The sequence below is a fragment of the Coregonus lavaretus genome (genome assembly GCF_964263955.1).
Source record: "Coregonus lavaretus genome assembly, chromosome: 6".
NCBI lineage: Eukaryota > Metazoa > Chordata > Actinopteri > Salmoniformes > Salmonidae > Coregonus > Coregonus lavaretus.
The window spans coordinates 39628342-39647994 of NC_139993.1; the positions used below are offsets into that span (position 1 = coordinate 39628342).

The 19653-nt window shown below is 41.4% G+C and overlaps 3 protein-coding genes across 3 annotated transcripts; 2 read left to right on the forward strand and 1 right to left on the reverse strand.

The window, feature by feature from the left end:
- Positions 1-3181: 3181 nt before the first annotated feature.
- On the forward strand, positions 3182-7996 carry ing5a (inhibitor of growth family, member 5a). The gene is made up of 8 exons (XM_084164028.1): positions 3182-3288; positions 4442-4513; positions 4676-4842; positions 5005-5116; positions 5211-5310; positions 5405-5540; positions 5678-5739; positions 5871-7996. Exons 1-8 carry the CDS (start codon positions 3252-3254, stop codon positions 5908-5910), a joined length of 726 nt encoding a protein of 241 aa, XP_084020154.1. The 5' UTR covers positions 3182-3251; the 3' UTR covers positions 5911-7996.
- Positions 7973-9464, reverse strand: cep19 (centrosomal protein 19). The gene is made up of 2 exons (XM_084164029.1): positions 9127-9464; positions 7973-8546 (listed from the first exon to the last, which is right to left on the reverse strand). Exons 1-2 carry the CDS (start codon positions 9260-9262, stop codon positions 8194-8196), a joined length of 489 nt encoding a protein of 162 aa, XP_084020155.1. The 5' UTR covers positions 9263-9464; the 3' UTR covers positions 7973-8193.
- Positions 9465-9691: 227 nt separating this feature from the next.
- On the forward strand, positions 9692-19546 carry pigx (phosphatidylinositol glycan anchor biosynthesis, class X). Its single transcript, XM_084163433.1, has 6 exons — positions 9692-9823; positions 10361-10442; positions 16683-16818; positions 16992-17196; positions 17366-17466; positions 18887-19546. Exons 1-6 carry the CDS (start codon positions 9763-9765, stop codon positions 19022-19024), a joined length of 723 nt encoding a protein of 240 aa, XP_084019559.1. The 5' UTR covers positions 9692-9762; the 3' UTR covers positions 19025-19546.
- The last annotated feature ends 107 nt before the right edge of the window (positions 19547-19653 follow it).

Genomic DNA, 19653 nt, shown 5'->3' on the forward strand with positions numbered 1-19653 from the left:
TGTTTTGGGTGGTCATTGTATACAAATGTTGGTTAAACCTGGCAACCCTGAATGCAAATGAAGAATGGCGTCATTTTACGGACTTCTAACCAAATTGTGCTATTTTGTGTGTTTTTTCGCATTGTTTGTAACTTATTTTGTACATAATGTTGATGCTACCGTTTCTTATGACCGAAAAGAGCTTCTGGATATCAGAACAGAGATTACTCACCTCGAACTGGACAAATATATATTTTTTAATGAGTCTGACGCGAAGGATATAATGTTGCGCCGGGCCAAGGCCCAAATCCCCGTCATTCGCATAAAGAAAATATGGAAATACAGGGGGCGCAGATCAGGGTGCCTTTTGAGAATTCGTCAGCGAATGGGTAACCCGCCTCTACCATCCATTCTATTGGCCAACGTGCAATCACTGGAGAATAAACTGGATGGGCTCCGTTTGAGACTATCCTACCAACGGCACATTCAAAACTGTAATATCTTATGTTTCACAGAATTGTGGCTGAACGACGACATGGATAATATACAGTTGGCTGGGTTTTCCGTGCATCAGCATGGCAAAACAGCTACATCCGGTAAGACGAGGGGTGGGGGTGTGTGTCTATTTGTCAATAACAGCTGGTGCGTGATGTCTAATATTAAGGTAGTCTCGAGGTATTGCTCACCTGAGGTAGTACCTCATGATAAGCTGTAGACCACACTATCTACCAAGAGAGTTGTTCATTGACTACAGCTCAGCGGTCAACACCATATTGCCCACAAAGTTCATCACTAAGCTAAGGACCCTGGGACTAAACACCTCCCTCTGCAACTGGATCCTGGATTTCCTGACGGGCCGCTCCCAGGTGGTGAGGGTAGGCAACAACACATTTGCCACGCTGATCCTCAACATGGGGACCCCTCAGGCTTTTTTGTTTCACCTGCCAGTTGGAAGGTGGAGACTGCGGTATCAGAGAGGCAGAGGGACTGTTCCTGACCACTGCTGTTGTGTGGTTGATTATCTGGCTGGTGCTTTACCTCAGCCGAAGAATCACCCAGGTGGGTGCTACGCTGTCGGCCATGGGGGATCAGCTAACTACAAAGGAGCGGCTACTATGGAAGAACTGGGAACGTCAGACAAAGTGATGATTCCTGATGAAGAGCCCCTGGCTTGTACTGTACAATCGATGCGCCCTGGCTGTACTGTACAATTGATGCGCCCTCCACTCAAGCCATACTGACTTTTGCTTTTCACAAGCTCAGAAATAATGCTTTTAGGTCGCATAGGCAGAGAGCTCCTGTACATTTTTTGTGTTGTGACAAAGGGGGGGGGGGAGAAGATAGCCCTATTTGGTAAAAGACCAAGTCCATATTATGGCAAGAACAGCTCAAATAAGCAAAGAGAAACGACAGTCCATCAAACGACAGTCCATCATTACTTTAAGACATGAAGGTCAGTCAATACGGAACATTTCAATAATTTTTAAAGTTTCTTCAAGTGCAGTCACAAAAACCATCAAGCGCTATGATGAAACTGGCTCTCATGAGGACCACCACAGGAATGGAAGACCCAGAGTTACCTCTGCTGCAGAGGATAAGTTCATTAGAGTTACCAGCCTCCGAAATTGCAGCCCAAATAAATGCTTCACAGAGTTCAAGTCACAGATGTGGTCCTCTGTAGCTCAATTGGTAGAGCATGGCGCTTGTAACGCCAGGGTAGTGGGTTCGATCCCCGGGACCACCCATACTTAAAAATATATGCACACATGACTGTAGGTCGCTTTGGATAAAAGCGTCTGCTAAATGGCATATTGTATTATACATATTATATACATCTCAACTTCAACTATTCAGAGGGGACTGTGTGAATCAGGCCTTCATGGTCGAATTGCTGCAAAGAAACCACTATTAAAGGACACCAATAAGAAGAAGAGACTTGCTTGGGCCAAGAAACACGAGCAATGGACATTAGACCAGTGGAAATGTGTCCTTTGGTCTAGAGTCCAAATTGGAGATTTTTGGTTCCAACTGCCGTTTCTTTGTGAGACGCGGTATGGGTGAACGGATGATCTCCGCATGTGTAGTTCCCACCGTAAAGCATGGAGGAGGTGATGTTATGGTGCTTTGCTGGTGACATTGTCTGTCATTTATTTAGAATTCAAGCACATTTAACCAGCAGGGCTACCACAGCATTCTGCAGCGATACGCCATCCCATCTGGTTTGGGTTTAGTGGGACTATCATTTGTTTTTCAACAGGACAATGACCCAACACACCTCCAGGCTATGTAAGGGCTATTTTACCAAGAAGGAGAGCGATGGAGTGCTGCATCAGATGACCTGGCCCCCACAATCCCCCTACCTCAACCCAATTGAGATGGTTTGGGATGAGTTGGATGGCAGAGTAAAGGAAAAGCAGCCAACAAGCTCAGCATATGTGGGAACTCCTTCAAGACTGTTGGAAAAGCATTCCAGGTGAAGCTGGTTGAAAGAATGCCAAGAGTGTGCAAAGCTGTCATAAAGTCAAATGTTGGCTATTTGAAGAATCTCAAATATAAAATATATTTTGATTTGTTTAACACTTTTTTGGTTACTACATGATTCCATATGTGATATTTCATAGTTTTGATGTCTTCACTATTATTCTACAATGTAGAAAATAGTAAAAATAAATTAAAACCCTTGAATGAGTAGGTGTGTCCACACTTTTGACTGGTACTGTATATATTTTTAAGAGAAATGCCATGGCGGCCGCGGTGCAACATAAAAGTAGCCCAATACATTTTCATCCGTGACATCGTTTTCAAAGTAACTGCGGACATGGGAAAGTCTTGTAACTTTGACATTGAAGACCACCATATTTATGTGATCAAAAAGTTGTTTAAAACATTTCACAAAAAAACGCTAACAAGTTATTAAATATTTACAAAATGTACAGGAACTCTCTGCCTATGCGACCTAATGGCGTTATTTCTTAGCTTGTGAAAAGCAAAAGTACATTTTTCTAAAACAAATAGTCATAGTAGTAGTTATTCGTAATGTTACAATAATAATGTGTGTATATTCTTTACTTTTTGAAGCGTTTTAAAATATGAAGGAGCCACACCTTAAAGCTATCCAACCAGAATAACATATTCAAACCTGTGTCTTTTAAACCAATGAAAATGGAGGACGTCATGAATAATTAATGTCCCTAGCGTTCGGCTAGTTAGCTGTAGTTTAAAAAAAACGGCTAAACGTTTACTAGCTAGTCCTGTAAAATACAATTGAAAAGATGGCGACGGCAATATACCTGGAACATTACCTTGACAGTGAGTATCTAGCTAACTTAATGTGATCCGTTGTGTAAATTGGCTAAATACATTTCCAATCGTGTTTGTTTTTCAGTCTCGAACTTCTAAAGCTAACGATAGCTTGGCGAGCTAGCAAGCAAGCCACACATGTTGTGTCGTTAGCGAGATTACAAGTTTTCGGCATTACTAACTAGCTAGTTAATTTACTATTATAATTTTTGTTAGTTTTCTAGTAACTATGTCATTGAAGTTGTACGTTAGATGAAATGCTATAAATTGATGATTTTATCTAGTGCACTAACGTTAGCTAGCGAACTAAGGAGGGGCTATTTTTCTGCTTTCTCTTGGCTTGTAGCAGTAAACCAGCAACAGGTGATGTTCTAGCTAGTTAGTTAGCTAAACAGCAACCTGTACATTCATCTCAGTGGGGCATGCCAGGATCATAAAATGTCGTTGATAGCACTAGCTAGTTTGCTATAGCTACGTTCCGAATAATGATTGTGACAACTTTCCTGAGCAGAGAGCACTTTCCTCAATACAACTTTAGCAAGCAAGCGGGGGACGACAGCGGCGCAACCTCGTTTTCTTCCCGGAGTCAAGCGTACACAGGGCGGGATGTTTGATTTGAAAGTGCGTCACAAGCACAACGTATACCCAAATTCCAGTTTCACTTCCGCCTAAATAATATTGTTTTCCGGTCGTCACTAGTTACCACAGTCATAATAATCACTGCTAAACCCCACATATTTCTACAATTTCTCTACTGATTTTAAATGTGACCTTAACCACACTGCTAACCTTATGCCTAATCCTAACCTTAAATGAAGACCAAAAAGCTAATTTGTTTTCATGAATTTTTACGATGTAGCCGATTTTGTGGCTGTGGGTACTAGTGATAACCTTGTTTACCAGGGGGGGGGAAACGTTTAGGTTTAAGTTATTTTGGTAGAACAGCAGTCGTGATCCAGCTACCTTGCTAACATTATCTATTTTGGATGTGGCCACCTGTTATCTAGTAACGGTCATCAGACTGCAGTGTATTCATTGTAGAAAATTGCACAGGAACCATGAGCTGTCAGCTGTGTGTTACCATCAAATCCTATCTTGTTTGATGAAATATTGTAGATCGTGTATATGACTGCGTTTAACATATCATGACATATTCCTCCAGGTATTGAGAATCTGCCCTGTGAACTACAGAGGAACTTTTCACTGATGCGGGACCTGGACAATAGAACTGAAGGTACAATACATGAGATTGACATCAGTTAAACCACACAATAAATATATTACACATTTTATTAGTTTTGATCACCAGATTTACTACATGGTTTCATGTCCATCACTATTATATTGTTCAGCATATTTCCTTTTCCAGTATTTAAATGTTCCTACAATTGTGTAGAGAAAAAAGGAGAGATCGACAAGCTGGCGGAGGAGTACATCTCAAGTGTAAGGAACTTGGCTTCGGAACAGAGGGTTGAGCACCTGCAGAAGATCCAGTGTGCTTACAGCAAGTGCAAAGAGTTCAGCGATGACAAAGTGCAGCTTGCCATGCAGACATATGAAATGGTCAGTGCTCCAACACTGTCATATGAGTACATAAAGACGTCAATACTTTCACTATTGGTTGTATAGTGCTCTAAACCTGTCATATGAGTACAAATGTGTGTCATACTGTCACTATTGGTTTAGCATTATCTATTGATCTATCTAATTGTTTGCATGTCATAGGTGGACAAGCATATCCGCAGGCTGGATGCAGACCTGGCTCGATTTGAGAATGAGCTGAAGGAGAAGTTGGAAGTGAGCAGCTATGACAGTCCAGAAGGAAGAGGGTTAAAGAGTAAGCAGGGAGACTGTCGGGGGGAAATACTTCTACAGCACATTTACGACAGGTAACTAACTTCCATGTGCACATCTGTGAATATCTGCTTCAGAGGGTGAAGGTCGGGGACTGAGGGAGAAGCGTGGACCCAAGGGGAGAGGCAGGAAATCATCAGATGAGGATTCTCCCAGGAAGAAAAAGCTTAAAAACAGGTACAGAAAATGTTGTACAAACAAAGTACTATTTATGTGTGTCTGCCTGGTTTTCACTCCAACTCAATATCATTTAACCCGTTAATATCTGTAGCCCAGAATTGAGTGACGCTCTCCTGCCAATGCAACCGTCAGATGTTTTGGACATGCCAGTTGATCCAAATGAGCCAACATACTGCTTGTGCCATCAAGTGTCGTATGGAGAGATGATTGGATGTGATAACCCTGATGTAAGTTTTTATTGGTTGTCTTGTTATTCCAAAGAATGCTTTGAAATTAGTGGAATTTTTATATAGATCCAAGAAGTTAATTGAAAGATTACTGTAATGTGAATGTCTTCTTACCAATGTTTTCACTTTTCAAACAGTGCCCAATTGAGTGGTTTCACTTTGCTTGTGTTGATCTTGCTACAAAGCCAAAAGGAAAATGGTAGGTGAATCTTTTACAAAGATTGATAAAAGTATATTATATATGTTAATTAAAGCGGATGAATTTGGGAATGTTGGTGATTACACGCATTACCTTTTTGTACATCTTGTATTTAGTCTTATCTCTTTCAGGTTTTGTCCAAGATGCACCCAGGATAAGAAGAAAAAATGATATTTCTTAAAAGTATTTTTCTCTAAATGTGTTCTTTGTCTATGTAGTAAAATAGTGTAATATATTTACAAATATTTCTCTTTCTTTTATGGCTGTGCATAAATATGATGGTCTAAATACAAAGCTTTTATTCAAAGTACTTGAAATATGTAAAAGTTTTAGTATTTGACAAACAAATTCAACTGCTGTTGTAATTTTCTCCATGGTTAAGTTTTATTTTTTTATTCTGTCCTCACTCAAATAGGGCCAGTGTTAGGATCTCATTTGTGTCAGCATTTTAGTTACCTAGCTACCTCTCGGTTCAAGCACACACATGCAGAAATGATGTATACTGCAATCTTGAATCCTGCCTAAAAATGTTAAACCAAGCAAAGAAAAACGTTCACTCTGTCCAGTCTTGGACTAATAAGCTATCTGGTAAAAGGTGTACTATATTTTTATATCGACTGTCAAAAGCATTTGCCCACTCTTGAATGTAGGAAGCTACTGGTATCTCTTTGCCAACATAACCAGCAAGCATTAAAGCACTTTGTATGAAAATCAGCTGTTCACCACTATAATGCTAAACAATTTAACAGTGCCTAGATTTAAAAAATAATAATTGTGGGGAATGGCGTTCCAAAGATATCGTATTCAAGCTGCTGTAAAGTACGAAAGAAAGACAAGCAGTAGCTAGGTTTCCATCCAATTGGCGAATATTCTAAAATCTGCATAAAAACTGCATTTTCCCCTCCAGAGGGGTGTTTCCATCAAACTAACTGGTTATGGATAAAAGGCTGTGCGTGATGATGTAGTTCACATAAAAAAACACTTTTGCGGTTAAGTTCCCATGTAACGAATTAAAAAATCTACATTTTAAAATGGGTTTCCATTGCATTTTAAACTCTACCGATGGTTTTGTCACAAAAACTGTTGCAATAATATAGCAAACTTGCCCAATCTGGTTTTGGCGCATGATCTATAGACAGTTCGGACAGGGTAGGTTATATGATGAGATGTGGATAAAAGCCAGATTACTTTTAATTGATAATTAGCAGCCAAGCACTGATCATCATGTCACCAGCATCATTCAAATTATAGCCTTTAGTGGAAATTTGCATGAAGTTCATCACCATACACTTAGATTTTAGATTGAGATTTTAGTCATTCAGCAGACACTCTTATCCAGAGTGACTTACAGGAGCAATTCGGGTTAAGTGCCTTGCTCAAGGGCACGTCAACAGATTTTTCGGCTCTGGGATTTTTTTTGGTTACTGGCCCAACGCTCTTAACCGCTAGGCTACCTGCCGCCCACTTAACCACCATAAATTATGACGTTTATGAAATAAGTTATAAAGTTCGTCATAACTTATCTGTCGATAAACTCTGCATGCTTTTTCACGTCATGTTAGTAGTACAACGAAACATATCATCGCATGACTTCAAGTGTACTGCGATATGGTTTTTATATGTCAATATTTGCGCATAAAAACGTTTCCACCGCAATTGTCGCAATCTTTTTCACCGACAAAAAAAAGATCACCTTGTCTTGCGTATTTTGTTTTGGCAACATTGGCAAATGTACCGTTTCCATAAGGCCTGTCGTGAGTTTTTTTTGTTTTTATGCATCAGGTAATTCATCTGCATGAAATGGTTGGATAGAAACCTGGTTATTTTAAGAGATTGAAAAAAAATGAAACGTTAATGATTGAGCAATTATCCACTGTAAAAGACCACTGCTATTGCTTTTGAATATTTTGTTGACCTAAAATTTAAAATGTTTAGAATTTCAGATGATATTTGATAAAGTTGTTGCATGTGCCACTTTTTATTCTAACCTTACACAAAATACTATTGTCCTTGATATAGGCTACAATGTTGACAACAACATGTGACAACCACAAGAATATTCCTTTCCAAAGATTGTTACTTTAGTTAATTAATTGTTCGGGATTCTTAGGGGTTTAGCATAAACGTGTCTTTATTGAACTGTGAATATATCAATCTTGTACAAGTATAATGCTGTTGAAACAGAGGGTTAAGGAGCCAAAGTATTTGTATTTTGTAAATGTCAGTTTCATATCAATAAACATGTACAACTATTCAATAGCATCTGTAAGGATATTATTTGTTTTTTAAAATCCATGTCCAGTTGGATATGGTTGTCGATGATGGCTTAATTGAGCAAAGGGCCAGAATAACAACTGCCCTATGCAAAGGAATGAGTATTGTTCAATCACGGAAGGTCAGGCAGGGTGCTTTGCTGACAAACTGAAACACTCCAAGTCTGATCTATGTGTTCTTTTAAAACCCATCATCAGACTCCTCTTCATCCCAGCTGCAGGGTTCCCGAGCAACCTCCCCTTTAAATTCCACCTCCAGGTCATAGACAAAGTCAGGGTCATCTTTCCGCCTTCGGTTGCGTTCAAAGAGTTTGTCCATTTGGGCCTTCTTGCGCGCAAGCTCCTCATCATCCAGCTTGTTTAGGTCCTCCTCAGGGTCCAGGCGGAGGGAGGCTAGAGTGTGCTCCAGGCTGTGGCCCTGCATGTGATCCCGCAACACTATATGAAGCCTCTCCAGTTGCCCCAATGAAACACTCTCCAGGTATGCCCTGTGCCGAATATGGTGCTTCATTCTCTCCGCAGCCATGCAGCAGTCTGTGGATGAAAGGTGGATAGTGGGTGAAATATAACTAGATTACCTCATGTTTTAAGTATATGGGTAAAACCGTAGTGGTGGTCACCAACCATAAATTCTCAAGAAGAGTGCAGGCGTTCCCTCTTCCCATGTTTTTAGTGCTGGGCTTGTAAAAAAAACTGCACACCGTGCAGCTCTCAAATACTAGTTTGGAAAGCATATCCTATGATCTATCTGCCTTGTGGGTTGGCCATGTAGAATTTATCAGTTGCATTGGACAAGTTAAGTATAGCAATGTGTTGCCATGTGTATTGATCTGACACTAAAATAACTTCAGAGATCACTATGCCATCTGAATACTCCATAACAAGAGAGACCAGGGCAGCGTTCCCCAAACTCGGTCCTGGTTATTGCCCTAGCACTACACAGCTGATTCAATTAATAAACTAATCATCAAGCTTTGATTATTTGAATCAGCTGTGTAGTGCTAGGGTAAAAACCAAACACCCCTTGGGGTCCCCAGGTCCGAGTTTGGGAGATGCTGGACTAGGGGATGCCCATCTTTCCTGTGATAAGCAATGTCCTGTCGAGTTTTCCTACCTGAACATTTCGAGAAGTTCCTCACAGGTATGATTCTTTTACGCATCTTGTTTGTATCCTTAACGTTACTTTCATAAATTAAAACGATTGAAGGTGGGCTGAATTGCACCCCGCATCGTTTAGCCACAAAAGGCATTGTTGAAGATTATTTTATTCAATTTATACGAACGTTTTATGTAGAGATTCTCAAAGTAGCTCGCTAGGTAATTAGCTAGCAAACATGTTTGACATGCATACAATCTTGAGTTTTGAAAATAAACAAAATACAGCAAGCCATGCACGCTAAAAATTCAAAAGAATCGACGCTAGTTTCTCACAAATCTCCTCGTCCAAATCCTGGGGTACAGTCTCTAATTGCCTGTGCGCTTTGGCGTGTATACCCAGTTAGTTATGTGGTAATAAACATAGCTTCTACTTTTGTTCACAGTAGGTAAATAAAATGTCTTCACCGTTTAAAAATGTTCTATATAGTTATCGTAATTCATTTGAATATTAAAATAATGTATTGTTGTCTGGCTTTATAATGAACCGCATATGGAATGGAATGGGTCCTTCATTTAAGTTTATCCGTAAACACATGACGTAGCTGGCTGAAATTTCTGGCGTTGCCCAGCGTTTTTGGAAAGCAATTTACTCATGTTTGTATTTTTCAGCACATGTACTGTTTACTTGGTTATTTTTGGATCAACGCAAGCAGGTAAATGATAACACATCAAAGAAAGTCATTTTGAATAAATCCGGCAATGTTTATTGTGGCTGGGGGAGTGAAGGGTGATTGCTAACGTTACGTTAAATAGCTAGCGCGCGCCACTAAGATACAAGTGATTTTCGTAGCAGGTAATTTAGGATAGAATTTTCCCTAACCCCTTTCTTAACCTCAGTCTCCTAAACTGGTACGTTAATAATCCTAACCTGCTACAAAAAAAGTAAATGAGGTATTGAAGTGGCGTGGAGTGTTTCCCAGCTAGTTAGCTAACGTTACATGTCAAATGTGTCATGCCATTCGTTAAACCACGGTCTTTTGACTTTCCGCAGGTAGCTATGCACAGTAGCTAAGTGATGGGCATGAATCGATTATTTATCTTCAATGTAGGAAGTTATGTGCAAACAGCAGACCCACACTGGGTTGTCATTGTCAACCAACAATGTCCACAGTCACTGACCCTATGCTTTTAGATGGCAGCTAGTTTTTCATGTGATGTACAAAGCCTCTGTGACCTTTTTTTTTTTGCAGAAGAGAACAGCTGTGGTTTGTCCAGTACATGGCTGGAGACTGTATCAGTAACGATGGATGTCAGCAAAAGTGGTTTTCACAGGTAACTAACTGTAAGATGATCGTCCGGGGAATAGACCTCTGCAAGGTTATCAAGAGGAAGGGGGCATAGCTAATAAATGCAATTGAAAGATGTTGACAACCTGAATTTTTTTTTTTTTATGACGCCTAATCCTAATCTTTGGTTACTCTGGGGCCATACTTGCGAACATTAGAAAGAGTTTAAATTTAAACAGTTTCTCCGTCTCAATGCGCATCAGCCAATTCAAATTGTCGACATTGTAGCTGGTCCGATTGGATAACCTGGCACACGTTAGACCTCTATGCTAACCAAAGCCGCGGGAAATAGGGGTGCTGAGGGTGCTGCAGCTCCCCCTGAAAAGTCGGAATAAAACAATTATATTAATTAAAAAATATGTTATTCTTTCTTCACAGAGGTAGTGCATTGGGCCTTTACTAGTCCTGTATTATTTCTGCGTTTCGCCCACCAAGCAAGGAGTTTTTGTATGGAGGTCAATGAGTGTCGATTTTGGTCACCAAAAAAAAATGAATGGCTTATTTGCTACGTAAGATTTATTTGATCGAATATACGTTTTGTAATGCTTAAGTTGTTATGAGTGTACTGATAAGTAGGACACTTTATATCGGCGTTGTCTCGAGATGGCTATTTATATTCATGGCATGAGGCTAGTAGCATAGCATCCCTCTCCATCGAATACAGGCGGTTGACGTCAACAACCGTCATCGAATATTCAAAAAAGGGTTACAATGATGAGATGTATCCACCAATCCAAAGAAAGGATAGGTGGTAGATATACAGCCCGCCGTACCGCTTTGTGGACAACGACTCCCATTGCTAGGGCGGAAAGACGTGTCTTGTCAGTATATCCATAATCTTTGGCTGACCTCAACAGATGACAGTGATTCTTTCCTGGATCAAGTTGTGCATCAGCCAATTACAAATGTTAACGTAGATTGACTTGAACTGACACTTTTCCATAAGAACATTATCATCCTACAGATTGCAGTATTGCAGAAATTGTTTTAGTTATTTTAAAGAACTGGCTCCCCAGTGGCTGCACCCATTCCAGTCATGTGAAATCCATAGATTAGGGCCTAATTCATTTGATTTCAAATGAACTAACTCAGTACAATCTTTGAAATTTTTTTATTTTTTTTATTTTTCAGTATGAAATCTCAAAGCACTTCATAGTTGACAGATGTGAGTGCTACAGGGCGATAGTCATTTAGTTCAGATGTCTTCGCTTTCTTGGGTACAGGAACAATGATGGACATCTTGAAGTGGGGATAACAGACTGGCATATGGAGAGATTTAATGTCCGTAAACACTCCAGCCAGTCTGCACGTGCTCTGAGGACGCGGCTTGGGATGTCGTCTGGGCCAGCAGCCTTGCAATAGTTAACACGCTTAAATGACTTACTCACGTCGGCCACGGAGAACGAGAGCACACAGTGTGTCATTGCTTGCCTCGTTGCTCAAGTGATTTCCATTTTTCAAATGGTTAATTCCTTTTGGATATTTTTTCACTCTCTCTGTCTGTCCTGTGCAACTACACTGAACAAAAATATAAACACAACAATTTCAAAGATTTTACTGAGTTACAGTTCATATAAGGAAATCAGTCAATTGAAATAAAATGAATTAGGGCCTAATCTACAGTGAGGGGAAGAAAGTATTTGATCCTCTGCTGATTTTGTACGTTTTCCCACTGACAAAGAAATGATCAGTCTATACTTTTAATGGTAGGTTTATTTGAACAGTGAGAGACAGAATAACAACAAAAAAATCCAGAAAAACACATGTCAAAAATGTTATAAATTGATTTGCATTTTAATGAGGGAAATGAGTATTTGACCCTCTGCAAAACATGACTTAGTACTTGGTGGCAAAACCCTTGTTGGCGATCACAGAGGTCAGACGTTTCTTGTAGTTGGCCTCCAGGTTTGCACACATCTCAGGAGGGATTTTGTCCCACTCCTCTTTGCAGATCTTCTCCAAGTCATTAACATTTACATTTGAGTCATTTAGCAGACGCTCTTATCCAGAGCGACTTACAGGAGCAATTAGGGTTAAGTGCCTTGCTTAAGGGCACATCAACAGATTTTTCACCTAGTCGGCTCGGGGATTAGAACCAGCGAAAATCTGATTTATTTGCCCTCAAGTGGTTTTTAGACTTATTTGGCATACTCTTATTTTGACAAGAACATATGGTAGCTAACTAGCTTGTTAATTGTTTACAAACAAACTTGTGGATGCGCTAGAAAGCTTAACAGCTAGCTAGTTGACTGCTGTGGCTAGCCAAAAAGGACATGTTTTTAAAGTTGGATCTTATCCTTTGAGGCTTTAAAAGTGTTCATACACTGATTTTATGAACATTCAAAGCAACTGGGAAATGTCCATGGCAGGCATTGTCACCTTAGCTTGCTAGTTGCTACATAACATCTGAGTGATAGGAAGCACCACCAATCAGCCTACACCACTGTGCACACACCCTTCGTTACTATGACAACTAGCGTAGCCATGTCTGCAAATGACTGCTGTCTGAACACATCTGATTTGGACACTTGCAACTTGCTGTTTGGACAGTCAGTAATCCAAAACGAATTTGAGCATTAAGATCTGCAGTGTGAATAAGGCTTTAATGATAGCAGGGTAAATTACAGCTATTTGACAAGACCATGAGCGTCTTCAACCTTTTTTTATGTTGTATAATCACATTTTATTTGTCACATGTGCCGAATACAACAGGTGTAGACCTTACCGTGAAATGCTTACTTACAAGCCCTTAACCAACAATGCAGTTTTAAGATAAGAGTTTAGAAAATATTTACTAAATAAACTAAAGTAAAACAAGTAACACAATAACGAGGCTATATACAGGGGGTACCGGTACCAAGTCAATGTGTGGGGGGACAGGTTAGTTGAGGTAATATGTACATGTAGGTAGGGGTAAAGTGACTATGCATAGATTAAACAGCGAGTAGCAGCAGTGTAAAAAAATAAGGGGGGGGTCAATGCAAATAGTCCAGGTAGCCATTTGATTAATTGTTCAGCAGTCTTATGGCTTGTGGGTAGAAGCCGTTAAGGAGCCTCTTGGACCTAGACTTGGGGCTCCAGTACCGCTTGCCATGCGGTAGCAGAGAGAACAGTATGATTTGGGTGGCTGGAGTCTTTGAATTTCTTTGGGCCTTCCTCTGACACCGCCTAGTATAGAGGTCCTGGATGGCAGGAAGCATGGCCCCAGTGATGTACTGGGCCGTACGCACTATCCTCTGTAGCGCCTTACGGTCGGATGCTGAGCAGTTGCCATACCAGGCGGCAATGCAACCGGTCAGGATGCTCTCTGGTGCAGCTGTATAACTTTTTGAGGATCTGGGGACCCATCCCAAATCTTTTCAGTCTCCTGAGGGGGGAATGGGCGTTGTCGTGCCCTCTTCACGACTGTCTTGGTGTGTTTGGACCATGATAGATTTGTTGGTGACGTGGACGCCAAATAACTTGACGCTCTCGACCCTCTCCACTACAGCCCTGTCGATGTAAAAGGGTGTGTGTAAATCTAGGCTCCAGTTGCAGAGGGAGGTGTTTAGTCCCAGGGTCCTTAGCTTAGTGATGAGCTTTGTGGGCACTATGGTGTTGAACGCTGAGCTGTAGTCAATGAACAGCATTCTCACATTGGTGTTCCTTTTGTCCAGGTGGGAAAGGGCAGTGTGCAATTGCGATTGCGTCATCTGTGGATCTGTTGGGGTGGCATTCGAATTGGAGTGTGTCTAGGGTTTCCGGGATGATGGCGTTGAGGTGAGCCATGACCAGCCTTTCAAAGCACTTCATGGCTACAGTCATTTAGGCAGGTTACCTTGGTGTTCTTGCACACAGGGACTATGGTGGTCTGCTTGAAACATGTAGGTATTACAGACTCAGTCAGGGAGAGGTTGAAAATGTCAATGAAGACACTTGCAAGTTGGTATGCGCATGCTCTGTGTACACGTCCTGGTAATCCGTCTGGCCCCGCAGCCTTTTGAATGTTGACTGTTTAAAGGTCTTACTCACATCTGCTACGGAGAGCGTGATTACAGTCATACGGAACAGCTGGTGCTCTCATGCATGCTTCAGTGTTGCTTGCCTCGACGCGAGCATAAAAGGCATTTAGCCCGTCTGCAAGGCTCTCATCACTGGGCAGCTCGCGGCTGGTTTTCAGATTCCTCCGGAATCTGTATTGCTGTGAAAGCACACGAACGTGTGTGAAACAGATAGGCAAAAGCCTGGGATTTTGTCATGAATGCGAAAATTTTGTCTGTTAGTGCTAGTAGCCTATTCAAGGATGCATCAATGCAATATTGTCACCAACATTTTGTCACAGACCAATGGAACAAAAGTAAACCAGAATTTGTAGGTTTAAAATCTCTCTCTGGTGGCCAGGGTTAACCTATTTTAAGAAATGCCGTTGGTGGATATAAAGTCTATCTTTGATAGGCTGACGCAGAATAATCAGTTACAGTGGGGAAAAAAAGTATTTAGTCAGCCACCAATTGTGCAAGTTCTCCCACTTAAAAAGATGAGAGAGGCCTGTAATTTTCATCATAGGTACACGTCAACTATGACAGACAAATTGAGAAAAGAAAATCCAGAAAATCACATTGTAGGATTTTTAATGAATTTATTTGCAAATTATGGTGGAAAATAAGTATTTGGTCACCTACAAACAAGCAAGATTTCTGGCTCTCACAGACCTGTAACTTCTTCTTTAAGAGGCTCCTCTGTCCTCCACTCGTTACCTGTATTAATGGCACCTGTTTGAACTTGTTATCAGTATAAAAGACACCTGTCCACAACCTCAAACAGTCACACTCCAAACTCCACTATAGCCAAGACCAAAGAGCTGTCAAAGGACACCAGAAACAAAATTGTAGACCTGCACCAGGCTGGGAAGACTGAATCTGCAATAGGTAAGCAGCTTGGTTTGAAGAAATCAACTGTGGGAGCAATTATTAGGAAATGGAAGACATACAAGACCACTGATAATCTCCCTCGATCTGGGGCTCCACGCAAGATCTCACCCCGTGGGGTCAAAATGATCACAAGAACGGTGAGCAAAAATCCCAGAACCACACGGGGGGACCTAGTGAATGACCTGCAGAGAGCTGGGACCAAAGTAACAAAGCCTACCATCAGTAACACACTACGCCGCCAGGGACTCAAATCCTGCAGTGCTAGACGTGTCCCCCTGCTTAAGCCAGTACATGTCCAGGCCCGTCTGAAGTTTGCTAGAGTGCATCCAGAAGAGGATTGGGAGAATGTCATATGGTCAGATGAAACCAAAATATAACTTTTTGGTAAAAACTCAACTCGTCGTGTTTGGAGGACAAAGAATGCTGAGTTGCATGCAAAGAACACCATACCTACTGTGAAGCATGGGAGTGAAAACATCATACTTTGGGGCTGTTTTTCTGCAAAGGGACCAGGACGACTGATCCGTGTTAAGGAAAGAATGAATGGGGCCATGTATCGTGAGATTTTGAGTGAAAACCTCCTTCCATCAGCAAGGGCATTGAAGATGAAACGTGGCTGGGTCTTTCAGCATGACAATGATCCCAAACACACCGCCCGGGCAATGAAGGAGTGGCTTCGTAAGAAGCATTTCAAGGTCCTGGAGTCTCCAGATCTCAACCCCATAGAAAATCTTTGGAGGGAGTTGAAAGTCTGTGTTGCCCAGCGACAGCCCCAAAACATCACTGCTCTAGAGGAGATCTGCATGGAGGAATGGGCCAAAATACCAGCAACAGTGTGTGAAAACCTTGTGAAGACTTACAGAAAACGTTTGACCTGTGTCATTGCCAACAAAGGGTATATAACAAAGTATTGAGAAACTTTTGTTATTGACCAAATACTTATTTTCCACCATAATTTGCAAATAAATTCATAAAAAATCCTACAATGTGATTTTCTGGATTTCTTTTCCTAATTTTGTCTGTCATAGTTGACGTGTACCTATGATGAAAATTACAGGCCTCTCTCATCTTTTTAAGTGGGAGAACTTGCACAATTGGTGGCTGACTAAATACTTTTTTTCCCCACTGTATCTGGTGAGGTTAGCATAGGGCTAACGTATGCCAGGTTATCTGATAGGACCAGTTACAATGTTGCTGGTCCTATCACATGCAAGTAAATCGACAATTTTAATTGAATGACGCACATTTTGAGACAGAGAAACTGTTGACATTTTAACTGTTTCTAAGGTTGCAAGTATGGCCCCTCTGTGTTTTAGAGAGCTGGTCACCACAGTTCACTTCGGTCCTGGTTTTCCAGATGGCCTCGAGGCTCTGCTGGTTCACAGACTACCCAGTGGGATCTACATTGATCAATACCAACTTGCGTCTCTGAAAGAGGACACTGGTTTACAGGTAAAAAAATTACAATGGCCGTAGCGTTATACAACCACAGTAATGAAAAGCACAGGATAAAATATTATTTTGCACAATATACCCAACTCCATCTGCAAATTCTGAAAGCCATGTTAGGTCAAAACGTATACATGGTATGCTAAGTAACAAATTTGAACATATTTTTCTGTTAGGTGCTTTTGGGTTCAGAGGTTGACTTGGAGGCTCCAGCACACATATCTGATGAATTAATTGTTCTTGTGTATCCTGCTGTGGACCAAGGAAGTCTCAAAGCAACACTCCCTATCCATGGCCGTTATCACAAGCCCTCTCTTGCAGGAAAGAGATTTGAACTTGTCTTAATTGAACTTCCAAAGCTAATACTCAGGACTGATACATGTGAGTTATTGTGTTTATACCCTTTACGCATGACCATACTTCCAATTTCCTTCAGAGATTCTGCTGTGTCTGTAAATAACATTAACCTTTGGTAATTGGAAGTGGACCAACTTATTTTATGGCAAATATGCTTGTTTTTACCATTATAACTAGTTTTTTTTGTTTTAAGGTACACAGCTCATTTCCTTCCCTCCTTACAAAATTGTGGATGCACCCTGCACTGTCCACAACTTAAGCATGTGCCAATGGCTTGAGATCCAACATCTACAGGTAAATCAATCAGCCAATGACAGTCACATACACTACATGACCAGAAGTATATGGACAACTGCTCGTCGAACATCTCATTCCAAAATCATGGGCGTTAATATGGAGTTGGTCCCCCCTTTGCTGCTATAACAGCCTCCACTCTTCTGGGAAGGCTTTCCACTAGATGTTGGAACATTGCTGCGGGGACTTGCTTCCGTTCAGCCACAAGCATTAGTGAGGACGGGCACTGATGTTGGGCGATTAGGCCTGGCTCGCAGTCAGCGTTCCAATTCATCCCAAAGGTGTTCGTTGAGGTCAGGGCTCTGTGCAGGCCAGTCAAGTTCTACCACACCGATCTGTATGGCCCTCGCTTTGTGCACGGGGGCATTGTCATGCTGAAACAGCAAAGGGCCTTCCCCAAACTGTTGCCACAAAGTTGCAAGCACAGAATCGTCTAGAATGTAATTGTATGCTGTAGCGGTAGGATTTCCCTTCACTGGAACTAAGGGGCCTAGCCCGAACCATGAAACACCACCCCAGACCATTATTCCTCCTCCACCAAACTTTACAGTTGGCATGATGCATTCGGGTAGGTAGCATTCTCCTGGCATCCGCCAAACCCAGATTAGTTTGTCCGGACAGCCAGATGGCGAAGCGTGATTCATCACTCCAGAGAACGCGTTTCCATTGCTCCAGAGTCCAATGGCGGCAAGCATTACACCAATCCAGCCAACACTTGGCATTGCACATGGTGATCTTAGGCTTGTGTGTGGCTGCTTGGCCATGGAAACCCATTTCATGAAGCTCCCGACGAACAGTTCTTGTGCTGACGTTGCTTCCAGAGGCAGTTTGTTACTCGGTAGTGAGTGTTGCAAACAAGGACAGACAATTTTTACGCACCAAGTGCTTCATCACTCGGCGGTCCTGTTCTGTGAGCTTGTGTGGCCTACCACTTCGCGGCTGAGCCGTTGTTGCTTCTAGACGTTTCCACTTCACAATAACAGCACTTACAGTTGACCGGGGAAGCTCTAGCAGGGCATGCATTTTACGAACTGACTTGTTGGAAAGTTTGCATCCTATGACGGTGCCACATTGAAAGTTAGTGAGCTCTTCAGTAAGGCCACTCTACTGACAAATGTTTTTCTATGGAGATTGTATGGCTGTGTGCTCGATTTTATACACCTGTCAGCAACGGGTGTGACTGAAATAGCCGAATCCACTCATTTGAAGGGCTGTCCACATACCTTTGTGTGTGTAGTTACAGTAAATGTGATAAGGTTTGGAGTCCACATTTAGATTAACATAGTGTTGAATGTATAATTACTATCATACTTAGTAACTCCTTTATTTATTTTCTAAAACAATGTTTCAAAATGTAACAACAAATGGTGAATATGAAAAAGACTTGAATCCCCTTACCCCAATGTTTCTTTCCTTTTAGGAGCAGGATCCTGTGAGTTTGGAGATACCGCTTGGTGATGGGTCTCTGGTGGAGCCTGTGTGTGCTGGAACTCTGCTTGTTACGCTGCTGTGCTGCGTTATCCTTTCAAGAAGTATCTGGAGGCATGGCGTTTTTTAGACAATGTAATACTAACTTACTGATGTACTGCACAGAAATAAGAAAGTACAGTAAGAAATCCCCAGGGATTCATTTGCAACGGACTGTTTAGTTTTTTTTCTATAAGTTGATGGACCAATGACTTTTTAACATCTATTTATAAAATAATTGGCACACTGCTTCCATGTGTTTCTGTGTTATCAAAGAACAGTTGATTGGATCCTTGACAGTAATGTACCATACATAGACTCTAGACCAGGGGTACTCAACTCTTACCCTACGAGGTCTGGAGCCTGCTTTTTTTCCTCTTCTACCTGATAATTAGTTGCACACACCTGGTGTCCCAGGTCTATATCAGTCCCTGATTAGAGGGGAATGATGAAAAAATGCAGTGAAACTGGCTTCGAGGTCCAGAGTTGAGTTTGAGGGCTCTATACTGTAAAGTACTGTAGGCCTATAGAAATGTAGAGTTGAACTACATCACCCAAAATGCTGTTCGAACTTGGGTTCCTTACCTTCACTAATAAACTGTACTGCAGACAAGTTATAATTTTTATCACCGGGCATGTACACACATAAATAAATGTGTTTTGATTTTCGATCAAATCAATCACCAGCCAGATCTTATAAATATATAGTTGGTACCCTTA